Source organism: Eschscholzia californica, unplaced genomic scaffold, assembly GCF_041429995.1.
Source record: "Eschscholzia californica isolate CP2 unplaced genomic scaffold, dmEscCali1.0.p SCAF_6, whole genome shotgun sequence".
NCBI classification, from domain to species: domain Eukaryota; kingdom Viridiplantae; phylum Streptophyta; class Magnoliopsida; order Ranunculales; family Papaveraceae; genus Eschscholzia; species Eschscholzia californica.
Window position 1 is genome coordinate 31,818,302 of NW_028238483.1, and position 22,715 is coordinate 31,841,016.

General features: G+C 35.9%; 2 protein-coding genes across 3 annotated transcripts; both read left to right on the forward strand.

The window, feature by feature from the left end:
* Positions 1 to 2,329: 2,329 nt before the first annotated feature.
* On the forward strand, positions 2,330 to 4,011 carry LOC147533585 (GATA transcription factor 5-like). The gene is made up of 3 exons (XM_086649528.1): positions 2,330 to 2,506; positions 2,599 to 2,917; positions 3,014 to 4,011. Exons 2-3 carry the CDS (start codon positions 2,609 to 2,611, stop codon positions 3,734 to 3,736), a joined length of 1,032 nt encoding a protein of 343 aa, XP_086505654.1. The 5' UTR covers positions 2,330 to 2,506; positions 2,599 to 2,608; the 3' UTR covers positions 3,737 to 4,011.
* Positions 4,012 to 19,574: 15,563 nt separating this feature from the next.
* Positions 19,575 to 22,147, forward strand: LOC147533586 (uncharacterized). 2 transcript variants are annotated; one of them, XM_086648648.1, is made up of 3 exons: positions 19,575 to 20,382; positions 20,505 to 20,644; positions 20,730 to 22,147. In XM_086648648.1, exons 1-3 carry the CDS (start codon positions 20,317 to 20,319, stop codon positions 21,106 to 21,108), a joined length of 585 nt encoding a protein of 194 aa, XP_086504774.1. In that variant the 5' UTR covers positions 19,575 to 20,316; the 3' UTR covers positions 21,109 to 22,147. The 2 variants fall into 2 exon arrangements, with proteins under 2 accessions (XP_086504774.1, XP_086504775.1); XM_086648649.1 differs by having other exon boundaries at positions 19,577 to 20,103.
* Positions 22,148 to 22,715: the final 568 nt, after the last annotated feature.

Sequence of the window (22,715 nt, forward strand, 5' to 3'; positions counted from 1 at the left end):
CATAAATAAGAGATAAAAATTTATATATCTCGTTTGTGGAGGAGACGAGATCATTTTCATTTATCATAAAAGTAAGATATTTCATTTTAAGAAGTACCTTTATTATTTTAAAGAAAATATATTTTTTCATTGATCAAGTTTTTTTTTTTTTTTTTGTTGAAAGCATTGATCAAGTTTTGTATTGCCAAATATTGTCACATGCATAATTACTTTCTAACATTACATTAATCAACAACACGTAGAAAAAAATATGTTTTCGAGTTTTTTGATTGTTGTGCCTTTGTTGAGCAATAATGCAGTTTTGTTTAGTGTAAAATGTTCGTGTTTTTCTTTGTAATACTCCATATAAATTACAAGTTATATAATGTAGTGTATAACTAGTGTCATGGGAAAAATATTATATCTGTGATAATCCTGCATCCTCACGAGAGTGTACAAAGCCTGGCTATAAGTGCACGGTAGCGCTTAGAAAGTGTCGATGTGTTTTGGGGGGCTCCTAGAGCCTTGGCGAAGAACAAAAAATCTGTACCTGTGCGTGATGACAAAAGTGGGGACAAATATGGATAATTAATAAGGCTTGGGACGTCATAATTTGGTATCAGAGCCAAGGATGGCTCTTCGCTGAGGGTGGAAGGATTGTGATAACTAGTGTCATAGTAAAAATATTGTCTCTGTGATAGTCCCACATCACTCGTGATAGTCCCACATCACTTACAAGAGTGTCCAGAGTCTTGGCTATAGATGCAGGCTAGCGCTTAGTAAATGTCGAGGCCTTTTGGGGGGCTCCTAGAACCCTGGCCAAGAACAAAATCATGTACCTATGCGTGGTGACAAAAACGAGAACAATATCGATAACTGCTAAATTTTGAAGTGTCACAGTATCTTTATTATAAGACTTACCGAGTATTTGTCGAAATAATTTGCCTACCGAAAAAAACAATCAGAAATAATTCAAGGTAATTCTTAAAAATAACATTTGTCTCTATAGATCAAATATAGAGAAAGAAATTGTGAAAAGTTAGGGTAATGAAGCTTTTAGAATAGGAAATAGAGGAGAAAAGTAAAACAGAAAGGGATGAAAGCGGTTCAAGTGGGGAAGTCCGTTTTGGTTGGTTCTGGGTGGGTTTGGAAAAATCTTGTGGACTGACGTTCTGTGGTCCGGCTTGGCCTCCGCTACCCAGAAATGACTCGGAATTGGTAAAGTTGTAATTTTGCGTAGAGCCAACAAATTCACAATTAATTTTCCAAAATTGAAACGTACCTTTTCTGTTACTCCTTTCAAATTTGTTTATTATGAGAATAAACCCAAACTTCTTGAAATTGTCAACAAGGGTCTTAAAATGACTTTCGTCAACGTTTGTGATTCTTAAAGTGTTCAAAACCGTCAATCATGGAAATGAAGGACAATATTTCTATTCAACTCATGTGGGTGATGTAGCATGTATATATAACCAGGACAGTGGGTTTATTGGGAAAACACAATCGACAAATATACAAACCACTAGATTTTGATGTTGAGCTTAGATCGGAAATAAAATTGAAGTTTATGTCTTTTTAGTATAAAATTTATACATACAATATTAGTGGGTCAAACTGATCAACTAAAATTTGTGATATAATCAAACTTCAACGATATGCATGCATGAATGAGAACATAAATGAATTAATCTTTATGAAATTTATAATATGTCACCTCCGTATTAGATATAGTTTCATAGCGAAGGTTCCAGTTGTTCTTGTTATTTTTAACATAATTTATCTTACTAGCATTATTCTCAAATAGTTCTAATGTATGGCGGTGCACTTGATGCTTATAAAACTTTTCTTCTACAAAAATTACATTTACACTCTCAAAACAACGGTCACATTTAAACCTTTAATTAGTAGTTTGATGTAATATACAAATATGATTGAAGCGACAATCTAAACGACAATATGTTAAGCGAGTTTTTCAAATGAAAAGCAAAATTTCTTTTTACCGATATTTGCCTTATAAGTAAAGCAATTTGCATGTGGATGACACTTAAAGACACAAACAAGCATGGAATGATAATCAATGTCATATGTGTCAATTCATTCTTATATCACAGAGTGACGGATATATTTGAACATTTTAATGTCCACAAGGTATGAGTATGTATGACCCAACTTATGGCTATGACTTCAATATTTGAACAAGTCAACGTATTTGAACAAGTCAAGCATTAATTTAGTCATCAAGTAAAAGGGATAGGTAGTTATTCAAAATAACTATATTTAGGGAGGACCAAAATTTAAAATAAAAGAAATACAGTACAAAATAATAATAAAGACAAACAAGGGAAAGTAGGCAATAGTTTCGGCCCACGGGCTCTTTAACCCCCTCATTCAATGCCTTTACCAAACTGCTCCTTTTTTCCTTCCCAAATTAAACCCTTCTTCCCTCTCTTCTCCTTCATCTTTTTCCCTCTCTCTCTTTCCTTCACAACCTTCTCAATCTTACTTTCTCTCTCCTCTTTCATCCAAGGTAAACAATAACAATTCTTAGAGGAAAAAAGATTCTATTTTTATGATTTTTTTTGGGTTTTTTCTTACTATGTGTTGTGGGTATATTTGTAGGTTTGGAAAAATGGAGTTTGTTGAAGCAAAAGCTTTGAAAACCAGTTTTTGGCCAGAGATGATTGTTAAATCAAATCAACAAGTTGGGTCTGAAGAGTTATGGACAACAAATAATGGAGTATCTGGTGATGAAACTTTTGTTGATGATTTACTTGTCTTTTCTAATGAAGATGTTGAAGAAAGGGTTGTTGTTAGAAAAGAAGAAAATCAACATCAACATGAAGATGAACATGAAGAAAAAAACCCTAATTTTGTATGTGGTAATGATTCTATTAAGACTGAATTTGCCTCTGTTTTTGCAAGCGAACTTAGTGTTCCGGTAAGTCATTAATCTTGTCTGAAAATGAAAAAAAGGAGCCTCCTTTTTCACAATTTGTTCATCAATCTCTCTGTTTTTTTTTTTTTACTTTTTCAGACAGATGATTTGGAAGACCTTGAATGGTTATCTCATTTTGTTGAAGATTCATTCTCAGAATTTTCTCTGCAACATTTAGATGGAAACCCCACAGAGAAACCCCAACCAGGAAACCAAAATGGGTACTCCATTATTAAACCAGAAAAGGAAGAAATAATTCCTTCTAATAAACCTGTCGGTTTGCCAGGAACGACAAAGGCAAGAAGCAAACGTTCAAGAACCGGAGGAAGGGTTTGGTCACTTGGGTCATCTTCTTTAACAGAAAGTTCATCATCTTCAACATCTTCAACTTCCTCTTCATCATCTTCATCATGTCTCATCTTCAACAGTACTGGTAACCATAACCTCGAATTTCTCGACTGCTTTGGGAAACCACCGGCCAAAAAGCAGAAGAATCGGAAAGTGTCTGTTAATGCCGGAGTGGGCATCGGCGGCGGTGGTGGTGGTAGGGGAAATACCTTACTCCAACGAAGATGTAGTCATTGTGGTGTTCAAAAAACCCCACAGTGGAGAACCGGTCCAATGGGTGCAAAAACCCTTTGTAACGCTTGTGGGGTTCGATATAAATCCGGTCGACTCTTACCTGAATATCGGCCGGCATGTAGTCCGACTTTTTCAAGTGATGTTCATTCAAACAGTCACCGGAAAGTACTTGAAATGAGGAAGAAGAAAGAAGTACCTTCACCTGAACCAGGTTTAGTTTCTGCTGTTCCTAGTTTTTGATCAAAACAAACCGGATAATTTTAATCCGGTTTTAGTAAACCCGGTTTTACTGTACATTTTAGTGGTGTTAGCGTTCATTTAGGGGGCTTGTAACGGATTTTAGGCAGTTTTATTAGTTTTAATGTTAGGGTTTTGCTTAGATTTTAGTGTTAATTATTATTATTGTCCAATTAATTTGCAGTCATTTAGAGAGAGGAAAGAGAGTAATTAATTATTATTTTTTCTTGTTTTTGTAATTTTTTCGATTTTGAGAAAAATGAAAGTTGGTTTTAGTTTGGTGGATTGTAATTTGGAATTTTTCAGTTTGGGGTTTGAAATTCTTACCGCCAGGCGTTTTTTTATTTTTGGTTAGAATTTGGATGGAGGACCCACGAAAAAAACGGTAGAAGAGATGGGTAAAGGGTTGGTGGGTTAGTTGGGTTATGGATTTGGACGGGTATGAATTTGTTAGGGTACTTTATGTCGTAACGTATTATCGTGAGATGTGATGGGTCCTTTCATAGCTCAGCCTTCCACGTGCTTTTACTGATTTTTTTTTTTTCCTAACCTACTCTTCAACTAAAAATCAAACCAACAGCAACCCCAAAACCCTAAAAAGAAAAGAGAAGAAACCACAAAGAAAATCATATTTTAGTTTCCCAAATATGCCCTTGTGAGGGGGGAGCCATCAGGGTCAGAATTTCAACCCATCATGGGGATTGTTTCAGCCACTTGCTTCACCCCCTGTGGTGGGAATTATGATGGTTCATCCCTCCCAATGTAACCCTAACATGGATTTTGGACCCACTCTTTTTTCTTCACATTATTTTTGAGAAATTGATTCCTATCACAGTCTGCATTCCGACTCATCCACAAAATTCACCTACCACCCTACTGTCGGGCGGATAAATCATTTACTTCTCAAATCGCACCGTACTTTATCACTAGCTTGTCTCCTACTTTATCAATACTTAAGAAAATCACTTTTTTAGTTACCACTAGGGGTGGGAATTGAGCGGATATAGGCGCCCACGGGCACTTGAAGCATCGGGCTGAGCGGGTCGGGCACAAAACTTCAATGACTAGGGTAAGCGGGTTAATCGCGCGGGCAATTTTGAAATTCGCCTTGTCCATTACCCGCCCATGCTCATTAAGAAGCTCGGGTAATTCGAGTATGGGCGGGTGGGTAGGGGTAATCTCATGACTTGAAAAAAATTTATTTTTTCCTCTCATTTTATAAAATCTTCAAACGCCTTTCCTGATTCTAAAAAGACAATGTTGGATTAAAATTAGACATTATTTGTGTTGTTCCTTTTAGGAATTTAATCTCACATTGAAAACTAATGAAGAATTCTCATGAGATATAATATAAATTTATATCACTCTTTGTTCCCTCAAAGCCAAAGACTACTTCAGTGTTTTACTAGGAATTCTCTTGGGCCATTGCAAAGCAATGCATTGGTTTCATGTGATTACCCTTAAACATATTGTTTACCATCTCAACTAAGCCTAGCAACATGGACTGTTGTGCTTCATCAACCCATAAAGTGGATGTAATTTGGTTGGTTATCATTGGGTAAGGTTAAGTGGGTGCGGGAATGGGCGGGTGCGCGGATAGAGGTTTTAACCCATGCCCGCCCACCAAAACTTGGCGAGTTGGGCGGGTTGTGCCCGAGACGGGCGCGGACGTCCATGGTCCTCGTTGGACTCGGGTGCCCGTGGGCGGGTTCGGGCTCATGGACAAATTTCCCACCCCTAGTTACCGCCATATGTCTTTTAAATTCTATTTCCCTCTTCTAAACTACCCTTCAATGTTGTCAATCTCTCCCTCCTCCATCTCATCACCTATTTGTAATGCCATTCCTCTCGCCACCTCATCATCTTCTCCGATAAAGTCGCCGACCGATTCAAATTTCAGGCGATCGGCCGACGACCTTCATACTTAAAAAAGAAAAAGTAATTTTTTTTTGTTTTTTCTTTCTTTTCCCTCTCCACTAGGGTTTAGTGGAGAGAAAGAAAAAAAAGAAAGAAAAAACAATTACAGTATTTTTCTTTATTTTGAGTATGAAGGTTGCTAAAAATTTTGCCCGCCCGACAACTTTATCGGAGAAGATGACGAGGTGGCAAGAGCTGACAACGCGGAAGGGTATATTTGAGAGAGGGAAAAAGAAATTAACGGACATGTGTCGGTAACAAAAAAAGAAGGTCATCTGAGTATTTTCGATAAAATAAGGGGCTACGCGGGAAGCTGGTCAGAATTTCGGGAGTCATTTGGGGAATAACCCATCATTTTTCTGTTATCCGTCAAACGGATTCATGGTCCGAACCAAACCACTCAATTTGGACCTTCTGGTATTTGAACTAATCCAGATAAATGTTGGATCGGTCTCCAAACCGCTCAAATCTGTTTTGATCGAAATTATTTGGTCAGTTCAGTATACTCTTAATTTAATAGAACTATTTCTTTGCAAATTGTACAATCTTATAATCAAACATAACCAAGATATGAGAGTTTACAAAGAAGTGCTCGATTAAGAGGGTATGTTGACAATTTTGTAATGAAATTTTGATATTTAGGTGATAAAGTTTGGAAGTTATGAAATGGGCACGAGTTAAGAGACGTTGGAATGTATGAACATGAGGAAGAGGTGAGTCATCTACTACCTCGGGTTGATAAAGGACGGAGGAATGACGATAAAATTGAGAGGGTAATGAAAACGACGTTTTATTATGAAATTTTGAAAGCGAAATTGCGCGCGTTTCACTCTTTTGGTTTTTCCTAATTTAAGTAGGACTCCATTTTGGCCACTAGTTTAGTGAACGGTGGAGAAACTTCAATCATTTTTCAAAACTATTTTTGCTTTAGTCGGCCCTTTCATTCATTTCATGACAAGATGTTTTACTATGCATACATGGTTTGATTGCTCCCAAAATTAAATAATTGGTTAGATATTATCTCATGTGTTGTTCCTTTACTTTATTGGATCATTTGGACTTGGGGCATGAGACAATTATGAATATTAAAAAACTGAACTATAACAGCTTAGGACATCCCTAATGATACATTCAAATTTTAAAATTTAGAGCGTCACTTAGATTTTTAGAAATTTTGTTAAAAAAATCTTTTCCAATAAAATATTTCATTCGACACTCTATGATGACGTAAAAGCATTTAATATAAAGACTCTCAATAGAGACACTTTAAACTTAAAGCGTCTTCTTAAGACTCTATGTGAACCCGTAAATTTTAACTAATAGAAAACTTTGTTGTTTAACTATTTGGAGGCTAAACCGGAATTAACCTTATACATATCCAATACTCTAGTTTCGAATTATGATTTTTTGGCTGAGATATGATCATATATGGGGGCTCCACTTAAAACATAGTACCAGACTCTAAAGTTCTTTGCCACGCTTGACAAGTCAGATAAAATCAGATAGTCTGAGATCTGATCTAAATCGGTTCGAACACAGGATAAGATTCCAGGTTTGACATCAAGAAAAGAAATAAAAGCTGTACTTTTGTGAAATTTCATTAAATTTCAAGCCGAAAAACATATTAGAACATAAATTATTATGTAAAATTGAAAGGTGTAGGTTTAAATTTATGCATGTCCAAGTAAAAGAAAAGTACAATAAACTCTACCATCAATATTGTTATTTTTTCTTCTCGTTTTTGCAAGATTTATAGCTCAACACTAACTCCTAAATGTGTTGGCATAAACAAAATGCTAACCTTAATAAAATTCCTAGTTCTCTCAGTGTATCGTTTAGAGAAAAAAAAAGAATGGTAAATTAGTTATAGGGCATAGGTTTTTTACTTTTTGTTGAAAATAGAGCCTAGGTAAATGGTCAACTGTGTTTGACAATCTATAGAGAGTAAGGCAAAGCTAACAAATATTATTGTTAAATAAATCCTAACATATATTAACATCAATCTTTTCATTTTTTTTTTTAAAATTTATTTTTAATTTTGTTTTTCTTTTAACCTCATAATTAAATTTTCACATTTGTTTCAAATTTTAATTTTAATTAAAATATTCTTTTCATTTTAGTTATTTACTAAACACGACATCTCCCATTCTTATGTTCTCATTAGCATGGCGGGACAATGGCACTACATGATTGACATTTCCTTAATTTGGGATAAATCATTTTGGATTTAGGGTCCGTTTGATACGTGGGAAAGAAAATTACTCTTTTCTGACGGGAAAGAAAGTGACTTTCTTTCTCATTTCAAAATCATATTCTAGTGTTTGATAGAGCATGAGAAAATTAAGGATAACATCTAAAAGCACCCAGCATTTTTGCAGTTGGCACATTTTTTAAACATCAAAGGGGGCTCTAGTGATGAAAAGGTCGGGTGCCTATATAAACTGAAAATTAAGTACCAAGGAGTTCAATCTCTGATCCCCATCTTTCTCGTCTCTATCTTGGATCTCCATCTTTCTCGTCTATCTCTCTCTCTTACTCTTTCGCATCTATCTCCTTTTCTTCTGGAATTGAGATTAACAAGGTCATTGAATCTCAAGCAAATTCTAATGACCAAATTGATATACAAGCAAAACTCCATCAACATGAGAAGCAAAACAAAATTAATCTTGAAATTAGGGTTCATCAGAGTCAAATCTCTAGCAATATGTTAGAATCCGCACAAGATTTGATCAAATACGAGATACAACGATTATACCTTCAAACCACAATCTTCTGAATCGATGTGGGTAATGAAGTAATGAAAGTCACAAATAAAACCCTAGTTGTTCATCTTCCTACCATGAAAAATTGTTATGAAAATCTAAAATTCTCACATACATCTACTCTAATATGCCCCTTCTAAACTCCTCTTCAAAAATCTAGTTCGATTGCTGGTAGAGAATAGTAGAGAGGGAGAAGAAAAAAAATCTGAAAGAGGGGAGGGAGAAGAAGAGAGACACAGTGAGCGTGGGCTGAGGAGAGAGAGCGCTACAGTATGTTGTGAGTAAGAAAACGATTTTACCACCTAATTGGTGGTAAAATCTTTGACCCTTTTTTCACACTTTTTTTTCTCATGAGAATTCAACTTTCTTACTTTCTTAACCAACCAAACAGCAGAAAATCACTTTTCCTAAGAAAACCGACTTTCCCATCATATTTTCACACGTATCAAACGGACTCTTACGTTTTAAAATTTAATAATGCAGAAAATTATAAAGGTTAACCCTATCTTTTCTTGTCAGTATGTATTTGGGTCCAGCTTGTGTGTTTTGTTGTGTGATGACCAAAAAAAATCAATTTCTATTTTGGTTGATGTTTCGGGAGAATAAGGATATTTTTCGGGGAAAACAGTTTTGGGTGGAAACAAAAATCTTTTGTTTCCTCTAAACACTATCCACTTTTAGGGGTGGGAATCGGGCGGGTATGGGCGCCCACGGGTAAAAACACTTCGGGCTCGGGCAGGTCGGGTAGATCTTCTCTTTGGCTATTAGGGTAGTCGGGTAGATCGGGCGGGTAATTTTTAATTTTCCTCTACCCAAAGCCCGCCCACACCCGCTAAAGGAGTCGGATTGTCGGGCGACGGGCGGCTCAGGTATCGGGCATAATTCTTCATCCAAGTCTAAATCATTTTTTTACTTGTTTGTTTAGGGGATCACTTCATTTCTTCTTTCATATTTCAGTAGATTGTTATTGTTGTATATATATATGCTTGTATTTGATCTTAGTAATAGATCTTATTTACAGATTTGTATTGATAGTAGTTATAGATCTTGTATAGATAATCAGAAACTCATAGAGGAATGAGATAAAGAAAGAAAGATTAACTAGAGAGAAAGAAATGAAAGAAAGAGAAACACTAGTAGAGTACCAGAACGACAGAAAGAAAAGTGGAAAAGGCAGAAGTTTAGGAGGAACGTGGGGTATATATAATAGGGTAGTGGTGGAGTTATTAACCCTAGATCTAACGGATGAGCGATATCTTAGAGATCCCTCATCTAACGGCATACGTTCTCTCCGCCTTATTGAAGATTTGAAGTGAATTTCTTCTTTTAGGCTTCCTAATGGACCACAAATGAGCGGGTATATATAGGCACCAATCGGGCTTGCCCTATCGGACTCGGGTGTGGGCGGGAGGTCGGGCAAGGGATTTTACCCGCGCCCGCCCACCAAATTTCATCGGGCCGGGCGGGATCTACCCGCAACGGGTAGCGGGTGCCCATGGTCAATCATGGGCTCGGATACCCATGGGATGTTTCGGGCTCGCGGTAAACATTCCCACCCCTACCCACTTCTTATGTTTTGATTTTCTTCTTCCACCATCTTCCTTTCCTTCTCACCAACATCAACTCCGGAGGCCATTATTTCCGGCGACAACAACTCCTATCATCTATCTCCCCCTTCATCCCTCTCCTTTATCTTCTCTCTCTTTCCTTTTTTATTTTTTTTTTTATTTATTTATTTTTTTTTTATAGTTCCGGCTAGGGGAATCCCCTTCGCCGGAACCCTCATCTGGTTCTACCAGACGAAGCTCGCCTCTATCTGAACTCCAGATCCAGGCGAAACTCGTCTGGATCTAGAGTCAAGGTCCAGGCGACCTTCGTCTGGAAAACCATGCGAAGGAGTCCTTCCTTCGTCTGGTTTTCCAGAAGAAGGGTCCGGCGAAGGGACCATTCCCTTCGCCGGAACTTAGAAAGAGAGAGAGAGTGTGAGAAGAGAGATACAGAGAAGAGAGAGAGAGACTGAGAAGAGAGAGATAGAGAGAGGAGAGAGAGAGTCGACCGGCGATGGCCAGAAAGAGAGGGTCGGCCGGAGAAGAGAGAGAGAAGAGAGATAAGGTGCGTTTGGTTTGAGGTTTTTTTGTTTTCTACCGTCTTTCTCGAAAACTTTTTTGTTTTCCTCAAAACGGTGGCCTTTATTTTCAACCAATAAACTGTCTCACGGTAAAATAGTCTCCCAAAATGTAGAAGATATTTGAGAGTCCACCTATACTCTGTTTGCCCAACAAGGGAGCTACGAGGCTGGGTTTTCAAATGGGTCCCAAGACAATCTTATAAAGGTAAGCCAAACAAATTATTATAACAAACTATTTCTTTTTAAGAAATCGATTACGATCTACGTTAGTTGATACAGGACATTGATACATCATGAAAATGTGATAAGCGCGATAACTGCCTAAGTTAATCTTATAGGGACAGATGCCTAAAGCCCAACAACAAACTATTGACAAACTCATTTCATCTCAAATACATTTCTACTTTAAATACACCAACTAATAAAGAATTAACAAAAAAATAATGGTAAAGAAATAAATCAAGTCTTCCAAGAATAATCATATTCAATGTTTATTGTCATGTGGTTTTTCACATCTGCTCTATAAGATATGTCTTTAATGGTACTTCCATGCTTCTAATTGGACCATCTGCTCTATAAGATATGTCTTTAATGGTACTTCCATGCTTCTAATTCGACCAAGACAATCAAACATTATTTCGGCTATAACTCCCCGAGAAATACTGTTTCTGCTAGAATATTTATACTAACATTGGTAGCAACATCACATCTTTCATTTTCGAATATCACGTTATGCATTATACTATGTATTCATGATATTACCCATAATTTTTATATCCCGAAACCGGACCGAATAGCAAGATGTGCTTGAAGTAAGTTAAAGATTTGTTCAACATTTTTTTTACCGACTCTTGTCGTTTGGCGACTTATTGTTATTGCAGAGGTAATGGAGAAGATATAGTTTAAACAAAATAAATTATTGAGAAATGAAGATGGTTTTGTTTTTGAAGTCAAAATTGCACACACACACACACACACAATAGATTAAATTTCGGTTGGGAACCATTCATTTGGGAGTCTCTCTTTTAATTGGGAACTCAAAAAACTCCCAAAATTTAGAGAATAGCCTCTATTGGAGTTGCTCTTGGACGGAGAGTTCAGAGTTGGAGTCTACTTCTCCATTATGTTTCTAATCCATACCTAAACGATAAGGTCATGCAACTGTTTGGAGGCAAATAACAAGGGTCTGCAATAAGTAGTGAATCGATGTGAGTTTTATTGAAGTGTTGCATGCCCAACTACTAAATTTGAGACAATATCGATTTTTCCGGGATCACATGACGCGCCTGTTGAATGGTCGAATTTCTCCATATATTCTTCAATTGGTACAGTCTGAGATCTTAGAAGCCATGAGTTGGATTCTTAAGCGTCAATCTATTCCGAGTGTAAGCAATCTAGGTAATATTAAGTACAAATAAATTGTAGACGTTGTCGTATCTTGTTATGACTTTTTAAAGTCCTGGTGTCTATGTTACGATAGTGTATGTGCTCATTTAATTATCATACTATATTCTCATTCTATATCCTCATGATTTAACTAAAGTCAGGTAAGTTTTGGATGTTATTTGTATAAATAAAATTAAATTGTCCATTTCAAAGGAAAATAAAAATGAAAAATAAATCACATAATGAGACTTCTTAGTTTTGTATGGAAGCCCATGTAAGCAATGGCCACAACTAATCCAGCCCAACAACTGACGTTATAGGCACCACGAATTGCCAAACCCAAGTCTGACTTAAGTTAGCTATTTCTTAGGTGCCCATAGTCACACTTACTTAGGTGGTGTTTGTTTTTTTATTTACGTCTGAATCTGAATTGGCTGAATCTGAATTGGCTGAACTTAATTAACTGAATCTGAATTGGCTAAATTTAGATGTTTGTTTTTAAAATCTGAATTATGAAGTCTGAAAAAAGAAGATTACGTTTATACCCCTGATTAAAAAATCATTTCTTTGGGTCTTTTTATCTCTTGACCAGATTAAAAGCAAAGAGCTATAAAAACCCTAAAACCCTAGGGTTTCATTCTCTTTCTACTTTGGAACCCAAAAAAAAATCGGAAGACTCTCTCTCTATCTCCCTCGCCGGATATCTCTCTGCCTAGCAGAAAGCTTCGCCGGACATCTCTCCCTTTAACCTAAAGCCTCACTGGATTTCTCTCTCTCTCTATATCTCTATATAGATGTAAGTTTTGAATAATATGGGTGATGACTCTTGCCAAATCTCTCTTTATCTCTTTTTCTCTCTCTCTATCTCTCTCTTGAAAAATTACAACTTTTTCAGAGCTAGTTGAATTAGCAGGTTCTAAATTAGGGTTTCCTCCAGTTTTGATTAAGCAAACTGATACAGCTGCACTTTTATATTCATCTGGTACAACTGGTACTAGTAAAGGTGTAGTTTTAAGTCATGGGAACTTCATAGCTGCAGCTTTAATGGTGGTTTCTGATCAAGATTTCTATAAAGAAAAGGATAATGTGTTTTTATGTTTCCTTCCAATGTTCCATATATTTGGGCTTTGTGTTTTATCATATTCACAATTACAGAGAGGAAATACAGTGATTTCAGTGGGGAAATTTGATATGGATTTGGTTTTGAAATCAGTGACTAAAGGTTTAGAACAAAAGGGTTGATGACCCTCGCCAGATCTAACGAGAGTTTGAACAAGGTCACCCTCGCCAGATCCGGCGAGGGTTTACAGATCTCCTGGCTCCTGCCATGATGTGGTGGTGATGGTTGTAGTGTGTGCTGCGGTGGTGGTGGTTTTAGTGAGGCGGAGGTCTGGTTTGTGGTGTAAAGTGGCGTCGGTGTTTTGTGTACGGTGGTGTCGGTGCTCTGTGGTGGTGGTCTGACCTTTGCTGATGGAGTTGTATCGGTGACGGTGGTGGTTTGGCCGGTGAGACTTTTGGTGGTGTGGAGACATATTTTTAAAATAAAGGGGCAAAAATGTCATTTACAAGATTTCAGAAATTGTCCCCATATTTCAGACTTGTTTTGAAGTCTGAAATATATGGACTCTTTTTCAGCCAATTCAGACTTTAGCCCGAGTCAGCTAAATTTTCAGAAATTTTTAAATTGAAAAACAAACATCTGAAATCTGAATTGAGTTTCAATTCAGATTTCAGATCTGAAAAAAGGAAAAAACAAACAGCACCTTAGAAGGGAAGTTGGTAGGTAACATGACTACCGACTCCGTATAAACTAAAGATATCTTCGATTTTATTTTTGTTCATTATCCTGTTAATGAAAAATGGAAAGAAACGTGAATTATAAAAACAAAAAAAATAAGACATAAGTGTAGACTAATAGAGGTGTTTATAAGATTCAGCTGCTTTGAATCCAGGCTGACCCTGTTAATTCATCCTCAAACGAGCCTCTGATTAAACCCTCACTCCATATATTATTTCTGATGAGATTTGAGACAAAAGCATGATTATAATCGTAATCATGAACAAAAATCAATTTGTAAATTGAATAAACAAAAAATAAAGAGAATGTCTACATTTACTGTTTACAACTTAATTTTTTTTTTTGAAACCATTGAAAACATTTTCATTAGTAAGTGATTAAATCACTGATTACATGGATATTGATTATTCCCCTAGGTTCAGCGACATGAGAGTTACATAAGTAAATTCTCAGAATTTCGAACGTAAAGTACCTCATGAGGTATGAGAAATTGACTAGACTCTGACGAAAAGAAAGAAGAAAGATAAAAGGACCTAAAAGATCACGAATTAAAAGACCCTAAAGGTCGACAAAAAGAAAATTACAACAATAATATTAAGTAAAAAGCGAAATCTGCTTCCTTTTTCCACAACACCACCACCACTTTCTGAATCACTGAAGACCGCGAATATCTGTGTAAATAGGCCACAAAATCATCATATTGTTAATCCATTTTGTAGAAGTTGTTATCGGTGAAAGTGAGGGGGAAGAGAGAGATGGAATCTTGAAAATTAGGCAGAGATGAAGGATAAAGGAGACTAAATCTCATGGAACAACAAAAAAGGAGAAAAAGTAGCCGGAAATTGAGTGGTTTCAAACGAAACCACCCTAGTCTCCTCCCGTTGACAACTTAATTGACCAATAAAATTTCATTGACAATTGGACTTTCATATACATCCAAACATCTCATAACATCAACACTTGCACCATCATCTCCCTTTTAAGACATTCATGAGTATCTGTATTGATGGACTTGGTGGTCGGTTTCCTCGTCAAAATATTCTTCACCAATGTTGGTACAACTAAAAACCCAATAATCCATAAAAGAAAATTGAATGATAGGAATATTTGAGAAGTGATCATCATATGTGATTTAGGAAACTGAAAAAAAGAACTATAAGTAGATCTGCAAAGGTCCGACATAACAAGCTGATATGGTTGTTTACCAATGGGTGAGATACACCCGCTAGGTTCTACTATATATTGGTGCTCACCGATATGTTCTCTTAACCATCGACAATTTCGTTTCAAAAGGTTTATGTTCATTTTCGACAGGTGGGTCCGATATGTTTCCTTCATGAAGTTTCCCCTGTCCAACTAATGCACCACTTCATTGAAAAAACAAATATTTGAAACAAAGATTATGAAATGCTTCTATATCTCTGTATTGGATGATTATTTTGTCTTTATCTTTTTATATGGGTCAAAATAAGAATTTGAACTTCCTCATTTTTCAAAAAAATTCACCACTAAAACACCAAAACGAAACTACGACATAGAGAATTACACTGGAAGAAGACAATGGTGTGATTCCGATATGTTTTTATTCAACAAAAAAAAACCTAAAGTGGTGTTGTAGAGTGAGGTTAATGGAGGAATTCGTAGATTTTGGGAGTGGAGGATTTTAGTTTTTTTTTAATAGTTTCTTATTGACTAAGTGTTGAGTGTGTAAATAAAACTTGTCTTGGTCAAAGTAAATAGACCAAATCAAGTGAAATGTGAGCGTGGCAGTCTACATACAATATCCCAAAGTTCAAATATTCTCAAAAGACACGCCCTCAGCCTCTGTTGGGGTTAACGTGCAAAGCCGCGCCTGTAGAGTTCTTCTCCTTGATAATGGGCCATTTTATAGTATGGGTATCCGACTCAAGGGAAATTCTATAGGAGCCTTTCCGATTTTACCCCATTCCTATGTAGGTCCTTTAGGCTATTAGGTTGTGCCTAAAATGGGCAGTAGCTCAAAATTTGCCCTACCTTCCCCACAGACTTTAAACACTTACCAATCTCAAAGCAAAACTAGGCTTAAGAGAAAAAGAAGATGACGGGGCTTGACTAAATGAGCAATATGCTTAATTGTGGAAACTAAATAGACATAGACATGAAAACAAGTAACAATTGTATATCCCATATCTTGTCGGCTTAACTTTGTTTCAATATCGGCCGTAAAAGAAAAAATTGTTTCCTCTGAATTTGTTTATAAATTTGGGACTTTATATTTATGAAATGAAATGAACCCATTAAGTATAATGTTCCACTAAGTGAGGAGGATATGTCATATGGAAATAGATAAGATATGGGGTTGGTGGGGGAGGGTTGGAAAGCTTGGAACACACAATTAAAATATCCCTAATGCTATTGATGATTATAAATGGCACCTTTTCTCCATGGGATATATATATATATATATATATATATATATATATATATATATATATATATCTATTATACAAAACAGGTCAATGTGACTAGGACAAAATGAATGATACTTTTTGTGACTAGGACAACACGTGGAGTGCTTACTAGGACAAATACTTGGATTTAGACAAAAGCTACGATCTGTCCGTCCAAAAGCATATGGATTTTAATCCCAACCACTGCCTTATTTGGTTCATATAATCTGACCGTCCATCCAAAATGACGGTCCAAATGTCTAAAATAAATGTTTCTTTTTTAATCGAACATCCCTTGCTCTTCCACTCTCTCTTCAATCAAACATCCCTTGCTGGCTTGCTGTTCCTCTGTCTCTCTTTCTTCAAAATGAAGCTTGATTCTACTTCCTCCTTCCATTGACAAAATGAATGATACTTTTTGTGACTAGGACAACACGTGGAGTGCTTACTAGGACAAATACTTGGATTTAGACAAAAGCTACGATCTGTCCGTCCAAAAGCATATGGATTTTAATCCCAACCACTGCCTTATTTGGTTCATATAATCTGACCGTCCATCCAAAATGACGGTCCAAATGTCTAAAATAAATGTTTCTTTTTTAATCGAACATCCCTTGCTCTTCCACTCTCTCTTCAATCAAACATCCCTTGCTGGCTTGCTGTTCCTCTGTCTCTCTTTCTTCAAAATGAAGCTTGATTCTACTTCCTCCTTCCATTGACAACATAGGTAACATTGACCTAAATTGTTCATTCAGTTAAAGCCCTAATCCTATCTTTATATATATTAGTTGTCTTGCAATCTCTAAAACTGTTGTGATTATCTGGTAGTTTTTGTTTCAAGTTTCTGCTTGTTAGAATTAGAGAGAGAGAGAGAGAGAGGTCTATTATTATTCTTACCATGGGATTTTATAGATTTGTTTGTCTAATTTGTCCTCTAGGCATATATCTTATTCATCACCCAAACAATTTTACATGCTTCTTACTGATTAACAGTGATATTTACTTATTTAGTTTATATGATAGTTGATATCATAGGGATAAGTTTGGTACTAACCTATTATCAACATTGAGTCTGTATTTAGTTGAAATAATGGTTGATGCTAATGGTGATTTAGGCCGAATTCATCTTTTGTTTTAGGTCATCTTTATAGAGCTCCATTAGATTGAAACTAACCTATTACCAATATTTAGTTTCAATTTGTATTCATGTCTATAGAACTCTTTATGCACGCTGCGACTTGAGTTGGATTCAATACGTATTTTAGGTCATTTAGGTTAATGATTAATGGTGAGACCTCTTATGTGTATAGAATTTTATGATTTGTAATATAATCCGTATTTTAGGTCATTTAGGTTAATGATTAATGGTGAGACCTCTTATGTCTATAGAATTTTATAATTTGTAATATAGATTTTGAATTGTTTTTAATTAGGTTTAGTTCTGAAATTGATATTTTGCCATTAGTTCTTCATCCAAAAAACTTATTTATGCACAAAATATGTTCCCTTTCTTATTCGATTTACTTTTATAAGTTTTTGTTTAAAGTTTTTGAAGCTAAAAGGTGTATAAGGTGTTTGAAGCTAAAAATTTTTCACTCCCTGCAAATCAGATTGGTAGTTTAATGTTTTGGTTTGAATCTGTCTTATTTCTCATTAGATATGGATTCAAAAATTGTTCTGATAGGTTAATGCTTTGGTCTGAATTTGTCTTCTCTTTCATTGGATACGGATCCAAAAATGTTTTGATTTGAATTTTTTTGCTTGTTTAATGTTAATGTTAAGGTTTTGAAGATGTCTGAAGAAATGACTCGTTGAATTTTTCTTTGTTTAAGGTGTTTGAAGATTCAAGTTTCTCACTCCCTGTAAATCATATTGGTAAGTTAATATTTTGATTTGAATCTGTCCTCTTTGCCATTGACTAAGGATTCGAAAATGTTCTCATTGGAACGGGTCTTCTCTCCCTCTTTAGGTATGGGCTCGAAATATGTCACTTTTGTTTTTCTTCTTGGTGACATTTATGTTTAAGGTGTTTGAAGAAATGTCTGACTATATTTTTCTTTGCTTTATTTTTATTGTAGAGAAGAGTGTTCAAGGTATTTCAAGAAATTACTTCTAGAGGGTCATTAGGACAACTACACGTTGACTAGGACAAAATAGTGAGGTGACTGGGGCAAAAAAAAATTTCTCTCACTGTGACTCTTGGTATCTACGTCAGTTGAAGTAATCTCGCGTAATAATCGTTCCTACTTTTGTTGCAAAATGACCCCTTTCCTCCCAGAACCGGTTGTTTTCTTCCTTTTGCTCAACGGTTTGGGACTTGAGCAAACTGAAGAAGGCTTCAGTTTGAGGTTAAAAGTTTTTGTGTTCCTCTGAATAAAAAACCATACTTGAGGTTAAATTCTTCCTGTTTCTCCCTTCATCTACTTCAACAAAGCAAAGAGGTTAGGATCTCTACTTAACTAGGTGGTTTCTTTGTTCTTATTCCATTTCTTTATCGGCCATTGTAGGGCAAAGTAACTTTTAGTAAAGAAAATGGGTTCCCACTGTTTGCTCATTCATTAGGTTCCTGTTTTAGTTGATGATATATTTTCTTCAAAAAAACAAATGATAATTGTTTATGTATTCGTAGATCTCTTACTATTTCGTTAGACTAGAATACCAGTTAACTTGGGTGATTACTGTTTTAGTTTTTGATATTAGGCTGATTATTTAATTGTGCCTAATTATTTTGTGTATCTGTTATTCTAATTTTCTAATTGTAAGCCACCTTTCAAATATTGTTAAACCACTTTTGCCTACTTATACTGTCCTAGCAGATTCAATAGCAGGTAACAATTCACCTTAATGATGTTATTTATGTTGTTGGATTTCGGCATATATTTTATGATGTAGGTATAAATTGTTTGGGGTAGTACAACACCATATTTAAGACTTTAAAGCTAAAACTTTCATCTTCATTTGTGTAGCAAGGGCAAGAAGCTTGATTTTTAAAGGACAAGAAGCGTGACTTTTAAACCTGGACTTGGTGGCAGCAGACATTCACAACACTCCTTACGTATTTTTCTTTATCATTTTCATATTCAAAATCACATTTATATTGATGGGGTTTATTATACTTGTATCACTCTGTTTTGAGTTTTATTATTCTTATACCTCAATCTTTTCTATCTTTCTACCATCATCACTTTAGTCCGAGACTAATCCATCACTGTAAGTTGTTAATGGTGTTAGTATGGGTATATTTGGTAGATTCTACCTATTTAAAATTTCATCCAAGAGTTTTCTTTTTAATAGATAGTGTCTCAGCTCTTCTTTACTTCAATCTCTAGCGTGCAAAGGTAATATTTCTATCAAGTTATTAATATTACATCCAATTAATTCAGTTTGTACTTCGAAGGGTTGAAACTTGAGATTGTTCGTATACAATGCATCACCACTTCATTCGTCGTTCCTGAAAAATAATAATGAAAAGGAGGAGGTTCTGAAAGAACTGGAGTATCAACTGTCATTGTTGGAATGCTCTGGTAATATTATGGAGTTTGAGTTCTCTTCTTTATTATTTCTCCATTCAGGCGGCTCTGCAGGAGGCATATATATTACTTAATTAAAGATTGTAGCATATCCACTGTTCCAGGCACCATTTCCGGAGTAAATATCCCATTCCCCAATATTCGACGATAGCTCTTCAGTATTCGACGATGGCTCTTCAGTATTCGACGACATACTATGGAAAGGTTTGGACAAGGAAGGTGAATTCTCCTGAAGATGAGGCTGCAATTGATCAGTTTAGCGAACACTTAATTGCTGAGTGGGTGACTGATCTATGCTATTCCCATATGACAGCTGACAAGGATGGGCTGGAGGAGGTGGTGTTTATTATAAATGGTGTTCTTGGTGTAATTTCAGGGCATGCCAGGGAAGTAAATATTATCCATCTTCTTACTACGTAGGTAAGCTTTAGGGATATTATTTTAATCTTCAACTGCTTATAGCCTTATACTGTCAAATTTATAGGGGAGTTTAACTGACCTACGATAATTGAATAGTACAGGGATACAACCAATCTCTTTTCTACACACTTAGAAGTTTTCCATACAAGTCAAGCCAAGATTTAGAAGCAAAATCTTGCCAGCTTAACTATACATAGCCGCGACGAGGAAATAATGTTAGTTCTGGCTGCGGAGAACAAGTTACATCCTACTTTATTTTCCGCTGTAGCTAAGCACAAGGTTTCCAAATATTACGAAGTTTACTGACATATAAAGTAGTAAAGAGAGTATGTCTGAAGTTTGACGAGCTTCTTTATCATTATCATGATGCTGTTCTTATTTTATGTGTTCACAGGTTTCAGGTTTTGCACCATTTAATGGATGGGCTTATCTCTATCACCTTCACACATATAGATCTTCAGTGTTCTTTCTTTCGTTATATTGTCATGAAACTTCTTGCTTGTGCAGTTATGGGACCTTTACTGAACTTGGCTAGCCCAAGGTACTAATTAATTGTGTGCTCTTACTCTTTACTTGATTGTATTTTTGTTACTTTACATACTTCCTTCTTCAAATTGTTTCTGCAGGTTTATTAATGAACGGATGGAGTTTCCAATTCTTTCTCATGCCAATAAGTCTACAAAAGGAGGTACTCCTACAGCACATGATGCATCACATCACAAACAAAATGGCACATCAAGGAGTACTTCAGCTCAATGCTTAGGAACACAAGATCCTTCTGTTAGTGGAGTTGAACTCGTGCAACTTAAGCATGAGAACTCTATTGCCACAGATGAACCTGTGAAGAAAAGAGTGAATCAAACAACTAATCAAAAGGATCTGTTGCTCTATATTGATGCTCGGTCTTCCCGTTCGTGGAATTCTCTCCCCTTAAATTCTCCAATTACTGCCAGCAAAGATGCAAGGACACCAATCTGGAGGAGAATGGGGTGTTATGCTAGATAGAGTTTCTCACTGAGAGACTCAATCCCTTGCTCCCGAACATTTTGACAATATGTGGACAAAAGGAACAAATTATAAAACACAGGAAGGTGACAACAGGTTGAACAAGCAAGGTGTACAGAGTTTGTTGTCCGGGAGTCATATGTCACAAAACTCCAAGGTCATACCCAAACAGAAGACGGGAAATGGAGGACCCAGCATTGATTTTGCGGAAAAGAGAACTTCTCTTCCAGTTAATGGTCTAGCAGGAAAAGTTTGTACCCATAATCATTGAAGCGAGTTAAGTTACTGTCAGTGTCCCGTTACTTTCAAACAAGATCACCAATCGCAGTATCATCAATCCGTTTGGCACAACATCATAAAATTCTGTTTCCCATGATTTTAGGTTTCTTTTGTTTGGTCATTTGCTAAATATATTTCGGAAAAATTGAAACAATCAGATCACAGAATGGTGTTGCGCGATACGAGAAGGATTATGGGAAGTTTAGGTCATGGAAATAGAGTTGTCTGGATCTTTACAAGGTAATAACTAATTTCTCTTATCGAGTAGTGAAATATTTCTAATGACAGTTCGATCGATAATTTCCTTTTCGCGACATAGAAACTAAACAATCACCATTCTCCTTGTAAATGTGTTCCTGATGGCGAGTGACCTATTTTATTTCAAGAAAGTGTTATGGCCTAGATACCTAGCCATTTTACGATTGTTGGTCTTTCTTTCTACTTTTTTCTCCTCGCCATTCCGATTTCTTCTTTTCATTTTCTTTCTCTTAGAAGCAAACATTAGAGAGTATGAATAGAGAAGTCTTAATAGGTTTCCTCAACTCTGTTATTAAATGCTTTAAGCAATTACCCTCCCTGTCGTGGACCAAATTATGTAACATTATAGTTTTATGACAAATGTGCAGCATGAATTGGTACATGTGCTCTATCCAGTATTTATCCATTGTTTTATGGATCTTGTCAAAAAAGGGCACACACATGAAGGTAAATTTAATAAGTTTTCTTTCTCAGTGGTCTCTTTCTGAATTTCCCAAATTGATATTCCTCGAACAAGCATCATCTGATGTTTATCTCAAACTCATTCATGTCGCAGGTAGAAGTTTTTTAAATTGCTTTCGTGCAGACCAAGAGATGATGCATCTAACAGACCTCCAAAAGCTAGAAGGCATTCTTTCACCCTCACATCTTGAGGTAAAACGTTTTTGCCGTTCTCTTCATATGCTCTTCTTCATCTTTTAATTAGTTAAGTCTTTACCCGTTAGCTTCACAAATTATGCAGGAAATGGAATTTGCGCAATCTGTAAGAAAGAACAAAGTCAATATTAAGATATGTCAGGTGGTTCATTAATTCATCTACACTTGGTTTTCAAAAAATCTTGGTGGACAATATTGTTCATGTATGACCTTTAAGTATTAGTAAATCTATCAAAGATTTGTTTAAAACTATACAGTAGTTATAGATTTGGTATTTACACCATCTGTTACGTTATTTAATTGAATGAAAAACGGGTCATTTTTCCTTAAAATTGGCAATCTCCCTTCAGTTATACTCCTTTAATTCTTGCCATCTTTATATAATCACTACTTGGCCATGTTCGACTAAGTAC